We start from the raw sequence: 14,918 nt of genomic DNA, 5'->3' as shown, positions 1-14,918 counted from the left end.
TACCATAGACCTCCAGTCATTATGCTAACGCTAGTTTGTAACTACTATCAAACTGCACTAAGTGACATAAAAATTGTATCCTCGAGTTCATCTGACCCAGAGAAGTAGAAAAAGAGCCTCATTGCTAAAATCATGAAGTATCCCTTTAATAAAATTATTTTATCCATAGAAGTGAGAAAAAAGATGCTTGTGCACTGATAATCACACCAAAGCACACAAAAGAAGGCATTAATGATCGGAGTAATGAAAGACGGCACTTCTAAAAGCATATTTCCCACTATAACCTGGAGTTAGTGGCAGGCGCATGATCAATATCCACTTTTGTGCAGTAACATGGATGAAGCCTGAGCTGGAATGTGAAGCTAACTGAAACTGGATAGCTTCAGAAAATCCTGAGCAGATCTAACTAGCAACGTAGTATATATACTCCTCTGGCGTTAGAGCATGACATCTACCTACACACATGGACACATATACGGTGTAGGGTCCAAAAGTATTGACACCCATGATAAAGATCAAAAAATGACTGTATAAAATAAATAATTCCAATACTGAGCTATATTGTATGCAAAAAATGAAATTATATCATTTTATACTAATACAGTTGCTCAGAGAAAAAGATAGTTTAACAAGTAAATATTTTGTTTCTCTAAAAGGTAGGGCTCAAAATTATTGACACCCTTTTTGACTCAGCCATGCTTCACTGCAACCTTAAAGGTCCTAAATGATGTCCCCATTGCCCTTGATTTGAAGCAATGCTGTGCTGCTATTTTTATTTACTTTTATTGACCATTCCATTCTTGTGGGTCAGCTAAGGAGTATTGGTGTCTCTGAGGGGACTTTGGCCTGGTTTGCTAACTACCTCTCTCAGAGTGCAGTGTATAAAGTCAGAACATCTGCTGTATCAGCCACTACCTGTCACCAAGGGTGTACCTCAAGGCCCGATCCTAGGCCCCTGCGCTCTTCTCAATTTAAATCAACAACATTGCTTAGGCAGTAGGAAGCTCTCTCATCCATTTATATGCAGATGATACAGAGTCCTACACTCAGCTGCCCCCTCCCCGGATTTTGTGTTAAACGCTCTACAACAAAGCTTTCCTAGTGTCCAACAAGCTTTCTCTGCCCTTAACATTGTTCTGAACACCTCCAAAACAAAGGTCATGTGGTTTGGTAAGAAGAATGCCCTTCTCCCCACCAGTGTTATTACTACCTCTGAGGGTTTAGAACTTGAGGTAGTCACCTCATAAAAGTACTTAGGAGCATGGCTAGACGGTACACTGTCCTTCTCTCAGCACATATCAAATCTGAAGGCTAAGGTTAAATCTACACCTGGTTTCCTCTATTGTAATCGCTCCTCTTTCACTCCAGCTGCCAAACTAACCCTGATTCAGAGGACAATCCTACCCATGTTAGATTACGGAGACTTAATTCATAGATCGGCAGGTAAGGGTGCTCTTGTGCAGCTAGATGTTCTTTACCATTCGGCCATCAGATTTGCCACCAATGTTCCTTATAGGACACATCACTGCACTCTTCTGTAACCTGGTCATCTCTGTATACCTGTCGAAAGACCTACTGCAGCCCTCATCTTTCACATACAACACCCATTCTGCCAGTCACATTCTGTTAAAGGTCCCCAAAACACACACATCCCTGGGTTGCTCGTCTTTTCAGTTCACTGCAGTTAGCAACTGGATCGAGCTGCGAAAAACACTCAAACTGGACAGTTTTATCTCCATCTCTTCATTCAAAGACTCAATCATGGACGCTCTTACTGACAGTTGTGACTGAAGTATTGTTGTTTCTACCTTCTTGCATTTGTGCTGTTGTCTGTGCCCAACAATGTTTGTACAATGTTTTGTGCTGCTACCATGTTGTGCTGCTGCCAAGGTGTGCTGCTCCCATGCTATGTTGCCGTCTTAGGTCTCTCTTTATGTAGTATTGTGGTGTCTCTCTTGTTGTGATGTGTGTTTTGTCCTAGATTTTTATTTTTTATTCCCAGCTCCCGTCTCAGCAGGAGGCCTTTTGGTAGGACGTCATTGTAAATAAGAATGTGTTTTTAACTGACTTGCCTAGTTGAATAATGGTTCAAAAATATATGTTTTTAATTATGACGCCAGGGGACCAAGACCAGTGGAAGCAAAACAGCCCCATAACATCAGAGTTCCACCACCTTATTTTACAGTAGGTATGATATTTTATTCTGCATAAGCATCTTTCTTTTGACACAAAACCCAGCACTGGAGTGCGTGGCCAAAGAGCTCTTTTTTCATGTCATCCAACAAATGTAAATACCTGGAGTTTGCTAAACAGCATTGGCACTTGAATTGGAACCGGTGCTACGGTCAGATGACATACAAATATAACTCTTTGGCCATGCACACCAGAGGTGAGTTTTGCAAGTTGAGGAAGCTAAACTCCTAGGTAATAAAATTGGATGGTCAATTGTGACTGACTGCCTTGATTCAATCTTATGTAGCAAAATTTGAAATTGTGTTTTTCACATTGGATAAAAGCAGAGACACAGAGCTACAAAATGGTATATCATACACTGAGTTTGAGGAACAATGGGAAAGTAATTCTGCTTTGAAAGTTGATAAACTTGTAACCCCACTTTTGGGAAAATGGCCTTTGAATGTATTGGTACCAACTGGAGAGCTCATCTTTGTCTACACCCACTCAGCATTGTTCACATCCTCTTAAGCTTTAGCCCGATCTTTAAGGGTTGATCCGAGCGTTCTGTACTAGCAACAGCAGTCAAGCACCGAAGCTAATTGGCTAACTTGCTAGCTACTTCCAGACACAAATGAGATAACAGCTCACTGAACATTACTCTCCCTAGCAGAGCTGGTTAGGCTGTTTTTATGTTATCCAGAGCGTTGGTGGCTACAACTGTGCTGTCAGATTGTCAGTTTGTAAATTCAGAGGGTTGCACTCTCGGAGCGTGCAGAGAGCACACTGGATGCACTGGCCGAAGAGTAGGGTTGATCCATGTGTTCTGACCTCACAATGGTAGTCAAGCACTCAAGCTAACATTGCTTGCTTGCTAGTTACTTCCAGACACAAATGAGAGAACACCCCACTCTGACCATTTTACTCGCCCTAGCAGAGCTGGTTAGGCATTTTTCATGTTATCCAGAGCGTTGGTGACTGTAACTGTGCTGCTGGCAACAATTTAATTACACTTTTTTGCTGCCGTTTACTGACACCGGCCATATAACGGGTGTTGAGCGTTCGTAAATTCATCAGTTATTCTGTGCTCTGGCACACTCAGACGAGAGTGCTCTGAATTTACGAACGCATCTGAAATGGTACTTGCATAGTGGAGTCTTTTGTTCAGACATGTAGCTAGATAGCTAGGTAAACAATCAACCACAATCCCAACTCTTGACGTTACTACCCTCCATGAATCTGCAGGTAGCAAACCAACCAGGTTGAATGTTAGCTAGATAACATTAGGCTATAACTAGCCAAGAAAATGGCTGTGACATATGAATAATACGATCATACACGTAACGTTAGCTATAGCTGGCTGGCTCGTTAGCTAACATCACACTTTCATTTGAAATTAATACGATTTTGTCAAAATTAGAAACGTAATTTCTGAAAATGTTGCTAGCTAGACTAACTCATATACATCATGGTTGGACGCTTCTCCCTGTCACGGATGCCATGGTTGCTTCCCTTAATTTGAAGATGTAATCCGGAGACAGGTGTTTTCTCTATCTCCTTAGCTATCTTACTCTAATTCCACTGATTTCAAAGCTCGGTCCTCCAGAAAGTGGAGCGCAACACTTATGCAGTTCAACTAAGCAATATATTTTTTAAAAGACAGAAGCGTGCTATATGCCAGACCAATCTGAACTCATCTCTCGGCATGTCCAGCCCACTCATTATCTCAGGCAATCATGGCTAGCGGGAAGGTTGCTTTCTTTTTCTGTGGCTAAACCAACTGGACTCATAATTTAACAATTGTATTTGTATTTACAGATGGCATACAAGTTTGTTATTAAGGCACATGAAAGTTCACATGTTCGAGAAAGCATTTCTGGCAACAAAAAAAAGGCATTTTGATTAATAAAAAAATATTACGTTCAAATGGCTCTCATGTGACTCGCGACATATGCCTAGTTTCCTGAAACGGGTCACAATTATCATGGTCAAGTCATATTGACAAAGTTGTTGTGAAGATGTGGAGGGGTATATCTGTGAATTTGACACAGATCAACTGTACTAGTTGTTCAGGCTCTGATATGGTCCCATTTTGATTACTGTCTATTAATATGGTCAAGTGCAGCAAAGGAAGACTTAGCAAAGGAAGACTTAGCAAAGCTGCAGCTGGCTCAAAACAGAGCAGCACGCCTTGCCCTTAACAGCACATACCAAACTAACATCAACATACATGACAGTCCTTCATGGTAGAGGGTTGATGAGAGATTAATTGCTTCCCTTCTAGTTATGAAAAATATGATTTGTATAATCAAATAACATTCAGCTCAAATACCCAGCAAGACATGCTACCAGAGGGCTCTTTACATTACCCAAGTCCAAAACTAATTCACGGCAACGCACAGTATTATACAGAGCCATGATCGCATGGAACTCCCTTCCATCTCCAATTACTCAAGCAAATAGCAAAATCTCTGGTGTATTTTGAACATTCAGACTGGGCTCCTGTAGTTAATAGTATAATAATAATAACAACATTTACGTAATTATATATATTTTTTTGCATCTTGGGCTCAGCCCGACTCGCACAACTGATCAGTCACATTTATTTATTATACAGTTTTTTTTTTACTTATCAGTTAACCAATCAAGCCAGTTACCCAATGGGCCCCCTAACTCCTTACCTCCCCCCATCTGACGATTAGCAGAGCGACAGCAGCAGGTTGCCTACACTAATTTAAAACGGGCTCCTGAGTCCTCCTATGGTTGGCAGTTGCAGTAAAAAACTATACAAAATATATACTACATAAATACTATACAGTATACTGTACATACAGTGCACTCTAAAAGTATTCAGACCCCTTGACCTTTTCCACATTTTGTTATATTACAGCCTTATTCTAAAATTGATTAAATAGTTTTTTCCCCCTCATCAATCTACACACAATACCTCATAATGACAAAGCAAAAACAGTTTTTTTATTTTTTGTTGCTGAAATATCGAATTTACATAAATATTAGGACCCTTTACTCAGTACTTTGTTGAAGCACCTTTTGGCAGTGATTATAGCCTCGAGTCTTCTTGAGTATGACGCTAAAAGCTTGGCACACCTGTATTTGGGGAGTTTCTCCCATTCTTCTCTGCAGATCCTCCCAAGCTCTGTCAGGTAAGGGGTGTCTGTTGGAAGGTGAACCTTCACCCCAATCTGAAGTCCTGAGCGCTCTGGAGCAGGTTTTCATCAAGGATCTCTCTGTACTTTGCTCCAGTCATCTTTCCCTCGATCCTGACTAGTCTCCCAGTCCCTGCCACTGAAAAACATCCTCACAGCATGATGCTGCCACCACCATGCTTCACCTTAGGGATGGTGCCAGGTTTGCTCCAGACGTGATGCTTGGCATAAAGGCCTGATTGGTTGAGTGCCGCAGAGATGGTTGTCTTTCTGGAAGGTTCTCCCATCTCCACAGAGGAATTCTGGAGCTCTGTCAGAATGACCATTGGGTTTTTGGTCAACTCCCTGACCAAGGCCCTTCTCCCCCAATTGCTCAGTTTGGTCTAGGAAGAGTCTAGGTGGTTCAAAACTGCTTCCATTTAAGAATGATGGAGGCCACTGTGTTTTCGGGGACCTTCAATGCTGCAGAAATGTTTTGGTACCCTTTCCCAGATCTGTGCCTCGACACAATCCTGTCTCGAAGCTCTACAGACAATTCCTTTGACCTCATGGCTTGGTTTTTGCTCTAACATGCACTGTCAACTGTGGGACCTTATATAGACAGGTGTGTGCCTTTCCAAATCATGTCCAATCAATTTAATTTACCACAGGTGGACTCCAATGAAGTTGTAGAAACATCAAGAATGATCAATAGAAACAGGATGCACCTGAGATTAATTTAAAGTCTTATAGCAAAGGGTCTGAATACTTATGTAAATAAAGTATTTCAGTTTTTTTAATGAATTTGCAAACATTTCTAAAAACCTGTTTTTGCTTTGCCATTATGGGGTATTGTGTGTAGATTGATGTTTTTTTTAAATAAATAAGATGAATTACGGAATACTTTCCGTGTGTACTGTATATACAGTATATTATATATTACACACTGAACAAAAATATAAACGAAACATGCAACAATTTCAAGGCTTTTACAGTTCATAAAAGGAAATCATAAATGCAGTATCTGGTGTGACCTCCATCGCAACACATCTCTTTCGCATGGAGTTTTTCAGGCTGTTGATTGTGGCCTGTGGAATGTTGTCACACTCCCCTTCTATGGCTGTGCAAAGTTGCTGGATATTGGTGGGAACTGGAACACGCAGTCATTAATGTCAGTCCAGAGCATTCCAAACGTGCTCAATGGGTGACATGTCTAATGAGCATGCAGGCCATGGAAGAACTGGGACATGGAATTGTGTACAGATCCTTGCAGCATGGGGCCATGCATTATCATGCTGAAACATGACGTGATGGTGGCGGATGAATGGCACGACAATGGGCCTTAGCATCTCGTCACGGTACCTCTGTGAATTCAAATTGTGTTCGTTGTCTGTAGCTTATGCGTGCCCATACCATAACCCCACCGCCACCATGGAGCACTCTGTTCACAACGTTGACATCAGCAAACCGCTCACCCACACAAAGCCATACACGCTTTCTGCCATCTGCCCGGTACAGTTGAAACCGGGATTCATCTGTGAAGAGCACACTTCTCCAGTGTGCCAGTGGCCAGCGAAAGTGGGCATTTTCCCACTGAAGTCAGTTGCGACGCCGACCTGCAGTCAGGTCAAGCCCCTAGTAAGGTCGACGAGCACACAGATGAGCTTCCCTGAGATGTTTTCTGGTTCTTTGGTTGCACAAAACCACAGTTTCCTCAGCTGTATGGGTGGCTGGTCTCAGAGGATCCCGCAGGTGAAGTAGCTGGATGTGTATATCTTGGGCTTGCGTGGTTACACGTGGTCTGCGGTTTTGAGGTCGGTTGTACATACTACCAAATTCTCTAAAACAACAATGGAGGTGGCTTATGGTAGAGAAATGAACATTAAATTATCTGGCAACAGCTCTGGTGGACATTCTTTCAGTCAGCATGCCAATTGCACGCTCCCTCAAAATGTGAGACATCTGTGGCATTGTGTTGTGTGACAGAACTGCACATTTTAAAGTGGCCTTTTATTGCCCCCCAGCACAAGGTGCACCTGTGTAATGATCATGCTGTTTAATTAACTTCTTGATATGCCACACCTGTCAGGTGGAACGATTATCTTGGCAAAGGAGAAATTTGTGCACAACATTTGAGAGAAATAAGCTTTTTGTGCGTATGGAACATTTCGGGGATCTTTTATTTCAGCTCATGAAACATGGGACCAGCATTTTGTGTTCATATTTTTGTTCTGAATAGTATCTATGGTCTGAGGGGCTTTGTACCTTTTTCCTTTCTATCACTTCTAACTCTATGGTCACACCACCAATGAGGTCATTCCACCAATGAGGTCACAGCATGGGAGTTCCTTCCTGTCTCTCTCTGTGTGAGGGAAGGATTAGTTGAGCTCATCTCCAACGATTAAATAAGTGGCCTTGTTTCATCCAATTTCAAATTCAATCCAACCTACTTATTTAAATGAATCTCCCTTGATGCCTTCTATTTTGAACTTTTCAGATTAACATTTGAGGATTAGATTGGATGCCATTCAACTTTTTCCAGAAAGTTGTTAAATTAACCATTACTTTTATGTCATGGGAAGTCACCAACCTGGTGTTTTTTAACGTTTTTAAGACATAATGTTGATTCATGTTTAGAAGCCCTGATAAGCAGTGTTGTTGCACACTATTTGTTGTGCATATGGTTAGCAAAATAGAATAGATTTAACCTTGCATGGTCATGTCACCCTGTCTTGAAGTCAACTAAGGCTAAGCTAAGCCTCTTTGAAGCTTGCTCTAGTCATGCATACAGTAGGTTTCCTAGTGCTGATGGGAGCATGGTAAAGAATCCTGGCAGGCCTCGTACATCCAACAAATACCTGTCCATTACCTCAATTATTTAGTCAATTAGCATAAGACTTGACTGCTTTAGATGTGTAGCCTACATTACCGTGAATATTGTCTCCAACTCATCTTTGTCGATTTTCCCGTTGCCGTCCTGGTCAAACAATTTGAAGTACCACTTGAGTTTCTGGTTGATTTCTCCCTTCAGCATCAGACTGATGGCTGCGATGTACTCAACAAAATCTATGTACCCGTCCTAAAACAGAGATAGAGAAAGAGAGAGAAAGGGTGAAGAAAGGTACAAACAACAATACTGTTGCATGCCTTTGCAGCCATTTTGTCAAAACAATGTCTCCTCAGTGCACAGAATAATATATTTGATTTAATATATCCCACCTGCTGTAATTACATATATTTGATACATAGAGCCATACTGTATATCTAAATATATCTCTGGACACATGGTCTTAGGGACACTGGATGCACCATAAAGTTGAACCTAGTTTACCTGTCCTACTGTAGGTGGGTGTGGTGTCATGTCCTGGGTTGACCCATGTCATGTCCTGGGTTTACCCGTGTCCTGTCCGTCTTGGTCAGTACATCCACCCACAACCCACCCCTGACGACAGCACCACCACTAAAGCTCTCTCCATCTGTACGAAGCTTTCCATTGAGCCCTTGCCAACTAAATGACTTAGCTAATGACACACTTCAAGAACGGCACACTTAGATCACTCACCCGGTGGGAACAACCCCTGAAGGAGGAATCCCACATAGTTTATCATACCAACATGTCCAGTCTGGTCTGGACATTGTAAACTGAAACCGAAAAAAAAACTCATTTCTCTGCAGTGTGTACTTTACTACTCTTCCATTGTTAGCGTACTGTAGGTCAATTAACCGTAGTCGGGTATGATCCCCAGATTACCTACAGTCCATAGGTAGTTAAGGTAATTAGCAGGTTTATCTATTAAGTGTCTTTCTGTGATAACGTTAGAGCTATGTCACTCCCTCGACACGCAAATTTAAAGATCACAATCGCTGCTCCTACGTCTACTCAACAGTTTTCATGTCACAAATTCTATTCCACTTGCCTGGGTGCCAGTCTGTTTTTGCTCTCTTGCCAACTCCTTATGGAATTGCAATGTGGTCTCAAGGCAATTCATATTATTCTGTATGTAAATCTGCAACACTCCTTTTAGAATGATATGTTACATTAGGAAAGTAATAGCTGTAGAACAATACCATATGAATTAAAGTAGGCGGTCATTGTAAAATAAGAATTTGTTCCTGACTTGCCTAGATAAATAAAGTTGAACACTGAACTCTTCATTGAGACAATGCTGAAACATCAATCCAAGGGCTAGGCAATGACACATTTTCATTTGTGCCAAAATCAAAATGAAAAAAAGTTATCTTGCAAATTCAAGAGGCTATGGTGTGAAATAGGCTTTTAGAAATGCAGTCTTTATTTTATTACTTATGGTTAATGCCATCTTTGGTGTGCACCACCTTTTTTCCCACTCATATCGATATTTTGTATTATTAGTCATACAGAAGTGCTACATTGCATGAAGTTTAAAATACATTCTGTCATTGTGTAATATATTTTAACATGACCATTTTTTAACACAGAAATAAAATGTATAAAATAATTAATCAGATGTATTTTTCAAATGAAGGTGATGATGATGCAATCTTTGCTAGAGGGAGCTTGATTTAGTTGGGCCTCAACTGGCGGATCAGCAATTTCATTCAGGCTAAGGGGGTTAGCCTACCCTGGATGAAGCAATTTAGTTCTGAAGGATTCGTTGCAATAGAAATGCTAAAATATGAGCCACTCTCCCCAACCAACCTCCCTATTTGCCTATCTGCCTAAAGTAACTAGACCATTGGTAGGTATCATACGTCTTGGAGGTGCTCAGAAATACATGAAGTATATTTTGTATTGCTCTGAGGCCAGCCTGGGAATTGTCATGCCAATCATTTTGTTTAGCTTGACAATGACAATGGAGTAGGCAAAAGCACAAACAGATTTGCAGTGGTGTGAAGTACTTAAGAAAAAACTATTAAGTTGTTAAGTTGTTAAGTTAAGTTGTTAAGTTCTTAAGTTCTTAAGTTGTTTTTTGGGGGTATCTGTACTTTACTATTTATATTTTAGACAACTTTTACTTCACTACATTCCCAAAGAAAATAATGTACTTTTACTCCATACATTTTCCCTAATCCTCAAAAGTACTTGTTACACTTTGAATGCTTAGCAAGACAGAAAAAAGTGTCAAATTCAAGAGAATATCCCTGGTCATCCCAACTGCCTCTGATCTGGTGGACTCACTCAAATCCATGCTTCTTTTGTCAATAATGTATGAGTTGGAGTGTTCCCCTGGCTATCCATAAATAAAAAATTCAATCGTGCCATCTGGTTTGCTTAATATAAGGAATTTGAAATGATTTATACGCAGTGATCGGGTCGTGGGCAATAAATCCAACCCAAGGAAAACTGTTACGGTACCCTTCATTCTGTGACATGTTTTTCTTAATATTCTCACAAATTGCAGTTTGGACTGACTTTATGACAAACATTATCCTATTTACACGTTGTACTACATTTTGACTCAAGAATAAATGTTTCTGTCAAATATTAATGCCACATAAGCTATTTTCTACCAAATAAGTTGTTTATTGTCTTCAGTTGCGTTAACTCAGCTCATTCCTCACACATTATCCTACAGAAATTACACCACACACACACACCACACACAAATCTACTTAGAACACTATAAACACACACAGGCTCCGCTGAGGTATATTGGCCTACACAGTGGCTCTGTAAGCACATTGGTGTGTGTGAGCCAATGGAAGCTCCTGTTCTCTCAGCTGATGGTTCAGCTCTTAGCTCTATATCAAAGCATGTTAGCATTTTAGTGTTATAAGTGGCTCTGCCATCTTCCACCTCTCACATGCTATAGTCTACAATTGAAAATGTCATGCACTCTGAAAATGCACTCCAATGCATTAAAACTGCGGGTGACAGCAATTGCATCTCTGCATCCAACTCAATAGTGCAGTCTGCAGAAAGAAACTATGGCACACCTACTGTAAGGTCCTGCAAGCCTGAGTGCTAGTCTATTTATGCCCACTGCTTTTCATTAATTGTTATGCCAAACACATCATGCATAAACAGATCTGGGACCAGGGACCTGCAGCTCCAGTGAAAGCTAAGCAGACTAAGTGAGAGACAAAAGAGACAAAATAATAGAGAGAACTTAGAATGTGGCACCTGCAGTAACTCCAAACTCAAGACTGACTCAATTCCCCCTGCTCTTCTCCCAACATGCAGAATAGAATGTCAAAATAAAAGTCACGATGTCACAATAGCGGTCCCACATTAACATACAATTGAAATGCATTACTTATATTGGCTTTATACCATCCTAATGCACTGTCACTCCCAGTCCCTCTATAAACGTGTGTGTCTTCAGCATCATCATGATCATCTCACCCCGTCCATGTCGAAGGTGAAGAAGACTTGGTCCACGTAGCTGGCAGCGTTCTCGTTCATCCCCCGCAGACCCAGCATGCCCTTGAGTTCGAACAGCGTGATGAGTCCTGACGGAGACTCCTTCATAAACTTGTTGTACCAGTGGTGCATATCCTCTGCCAGGATATCATCCAGGTTAGAGCCGTGGTTCCCCATATCTGAGAGGTGGCGCTGGGCTGATAAGAGGAATGGTCGATGGAGCCTTCTGAGGGATGAGTACTGGTTACCAGAAAGCTGGGCTGAGATCAATGACCTGTAGAGGTAGATTAGAGCCTGTTTTCTCTGGCTGACTCTGCTGTCACCCTTTTGGGTGAGATGGGGTAGTTCTGCTGGATTAGGTTGGGTTCTGGAGAGCTGATGGATGCAGAGGTCCTGAGGTTCACCCGTAGAGAAGGTAGGTTGCTAGGGGACTGAGAGAGCTGCAGTCCCTGTCCAACTCCCTGGCTCTGTGTCCCTCAGAGAACCAAGAGACAGAAGAAAAGAGTAGAGAAGATGTTGCAATGTTGCGTGAGGAGCTGCGTCCTGGCTGCGATCAGTCTCTCCAGTCTGGCCCTGTACAGTACAGTATGGGACTTCAGGAAGGACAGAGAACAGGACTCTTTAAACCTCTTAGTGTTGCTGCAGGACACAGAACAGGAGGGAAACACTTTAAATAACACCCTAATGAGATAACCAACCCATCCCAACCCCCTGCTAGACTTTGACATGCAAGGGAAGGACGGGGTACTGGCACTGAAACAGGGGTGATTATATAACTAACTGGCTACAGCAGCTGGACACAGAAGCTCCCCTCTGCTCTGCTCAGAGACATGACCTTCCGTCTCTACAGACCAAACAATAACAGGAAGACATAAGACAGAAAGGTAGTCCAGACAGTCCAGACAGACCAGACAGGGAGACAGACCATACCGGGCAACAGGGTGACAGGTATAGGGAGAGAGACCAGACAGGGAGACAGGTAGACAGACCATACAGGGAGACAGGTAGACAGACCAGACAGGTAGACAGACCAGACAGGGAGGCAGTCCAGACAGGGAGACAGTCCAGGCAGACCAGACAGACCAGACAGGGAGGCAGTCCAGACAGACCAGACAGGGAGGACGGTAGACAGACCAGACAGTCCAGACAGACCAGACAGGGAGGTAGTCCAGACAGTCCAGACAGACCAGACAGGGAGGCAGTCCAGACAGTCCAGACAGACCAGACAGGGAGGCAGCCCAGACAGACCAGACATGGAGGCAGTCCAGAAAGTCCAGACAGACCAGACAGGGAGGCAGTCCAGACAGTCCAGACAGACCAGACAGGGAGGCAGTCCAGACAGGGAGGCAGTTCAGACAGACCAGACAGGGAGACAGTCCAGACAGACCAGACAGGGAGACAGAGCAGACATATAAGGGAGCACCCCTGTCCAAGTTAACAATGTTATAAATTACAGTAATCAGGCTGTTCCTAGAGGACCAATCAGTGCTTGACCTGGATCAAACTTTATGTTATGGATACATTGTGGTGACATTATGACATAGGCCAAAGTTTATGACATTATGACAAAGGCTTATGTTAAAAGGTCAAATGTTGTAAGGTTATGGTGTTCGATATTATGTTGATGTAATGGCGACAAAATGGTGATGTTATGGGGACGTCATGTTGATGTACATAAGATTACCTTTAACAGAGAAAGCATAAAGTATTATCTCTTCTTCCCAGTCTAGCCACGGTGCATTATTGAACAAACTGAAGGCACGTTATTCACCCACTCTTGAAGGAAAATGGCATCAAGCCTCAGAGTGCTGATCTCACACGAGGTGAAAAGGTGAAAGAAGTGCTGATCTCAACGCAGGGAAAGGTGAAGAGGTCACAGTTGTGACCTTGATGGGGTTGATGCTATAACAACAGCCTGTGGTCAAACAGAGTAAGTTCTCAACTGAAGATGCTTGTGATCCTACTCTTTCAGCACACACCCCAACTCAACTCTCAGATAATCCCTATGGGATCCTTGTATCTGGATTATAATCTTCCTTTTGATTTAATCACATCTGAACCTGGGGGGTTCCTCATGGCCAGGGATAGATATGTCACTACAGGAATCAGAAATTGTAGAATTATACTTAAGTTTGAAGCAGGAAACTGTAGGTGAGAGAGGAGAGAGAGGAGAGGGTGCGGAAGTGAAAAACACATGGTTAGCAGATGTTATTGCGAGTGTAGCGAAATGTTTGTGCTTCTAGTTCCGGCAGTGTAGCAATATCTAACAAGTAATCAAACAATTCCACAACAACTACCCAATTACACACAATCTAAGTAAAGGAATGGAATAAAAATCTATAAACTCAGCAAAAAAAGAAACCTCCCTTTTTCAGGACCCTGTCTTTCAAAGATAATTCGTAAAAATCCAAAAAACTTCACAGATCTTCATTGTAAAGGGTTTAAACACTGTTTCCCATGCTTGTTCAATGAATCATAAACAATTAATGAACATGCACCTGTGGAACGGTCGTTAAGACACTAACAGTTTACAGACGGTAGGCAATTAAGGTCACAGTTATGAAAACTTAGGACACTAAAGAGGCCTTTCTACTGACTCTGAAAAACACCAAAAGAAAGATTCCCAGGGTCCCTACACATGAACATGCCTTAGGCATGCTGCAAGGATGCATGAGGATTGCAGATGTGGCCAGGGCAATAGATTGAAATGTCTACTTTGAGACACCTAAGACAGTGCTACAGGGAGACAGGACGGACAGCTGATCATCCTCGCAGTGGCAGACCATGTGTAACAAAACCTGCACAGGATCAGTACACCCGAACATCACACCTGCGGAACAGGTACAGGATGACAACAAAAACTGCCCGGGTTACACCAGGAACGCACAATCTCTCCATCAGTACTCAGACTGTCCACAATAGGCTGAGAGAACCTGGGCTTGTAGGCCTGTTGTAAGGCAGGTCCTCACCAGACATCACCGGCAACAATGTCGCCTATGGGCACAAACCCACCATCGCTGGACCAGACAGGAGGCCTGTACACCGAGGCCTGTACTCTGGAGCGAGATCGATTTGGAAGTGAAGGGTCTGTCATGGTCTGGGGAGGTGTGTCACAGCATCTTTGGACTGAGCATGTTGTCATTGCAGACAATCTTAACGCTGTGCATTACAGGGAAGACATCCTCCTCCCTCATGTGGTACCCTTCCTGCAGGCTCATCCTGACCCTCATGGCAGCGAGGAGCCCGGATCTCAATCC

The 14,918-nt window shown here is 42.5% G+C and overlaps 1 protein-coding gene across 1 annotated transcript in view; it reads right to left on the bottom strand.

The window, feature by feature from the left end:
• guca1d (guanylate cyclase activator 1d) overlaps positions 1-12,289 on the bottom strand; it is a 34,257-nt gene extending 21,968 nt beyond the window's left edge. Inside the window, exons 1-2 of the mRNA XM_029629919.2 lie at positions 11,644-12,289; positions 8,248-8,397 (exon numbers count right to left, since the gene is read on the bottom strand). Of these exons, the coding sequence (XP_029485779.1) occupies positions 8,248-8,397; positions 11,644-11,838 (345 nt within the window). The 5' untranslated portion in view covers positions 11,839-12,289. The remainder of the gene's footprint in view (positions 1-8,247; positions 8,398-11,643) is intronic.
• Between the last annotated feature and the right edge of the window lie 2,629 nt (positions 12,290-14,918).

The sequence above is a fragment of the Oncorhynchus nerka genome, linkage group LG23 (genome assembly GCF_034236695.1).
Source record: "Oncorhynchus nerka isolate Pitt River linkage group LG23, Oner_Uvic_2.0, whole genome shotgun sequence".
Lineage (NCBI taxonomy): Eukaryota > Metazoa > Chordata > Actinopteri > Salmoniformes > Salmonidae > Oncorhynchus > Oncorhynchus nerka.
This window is presented reverse-complemented; position numbering and strand designations above follow the sequence as displayed.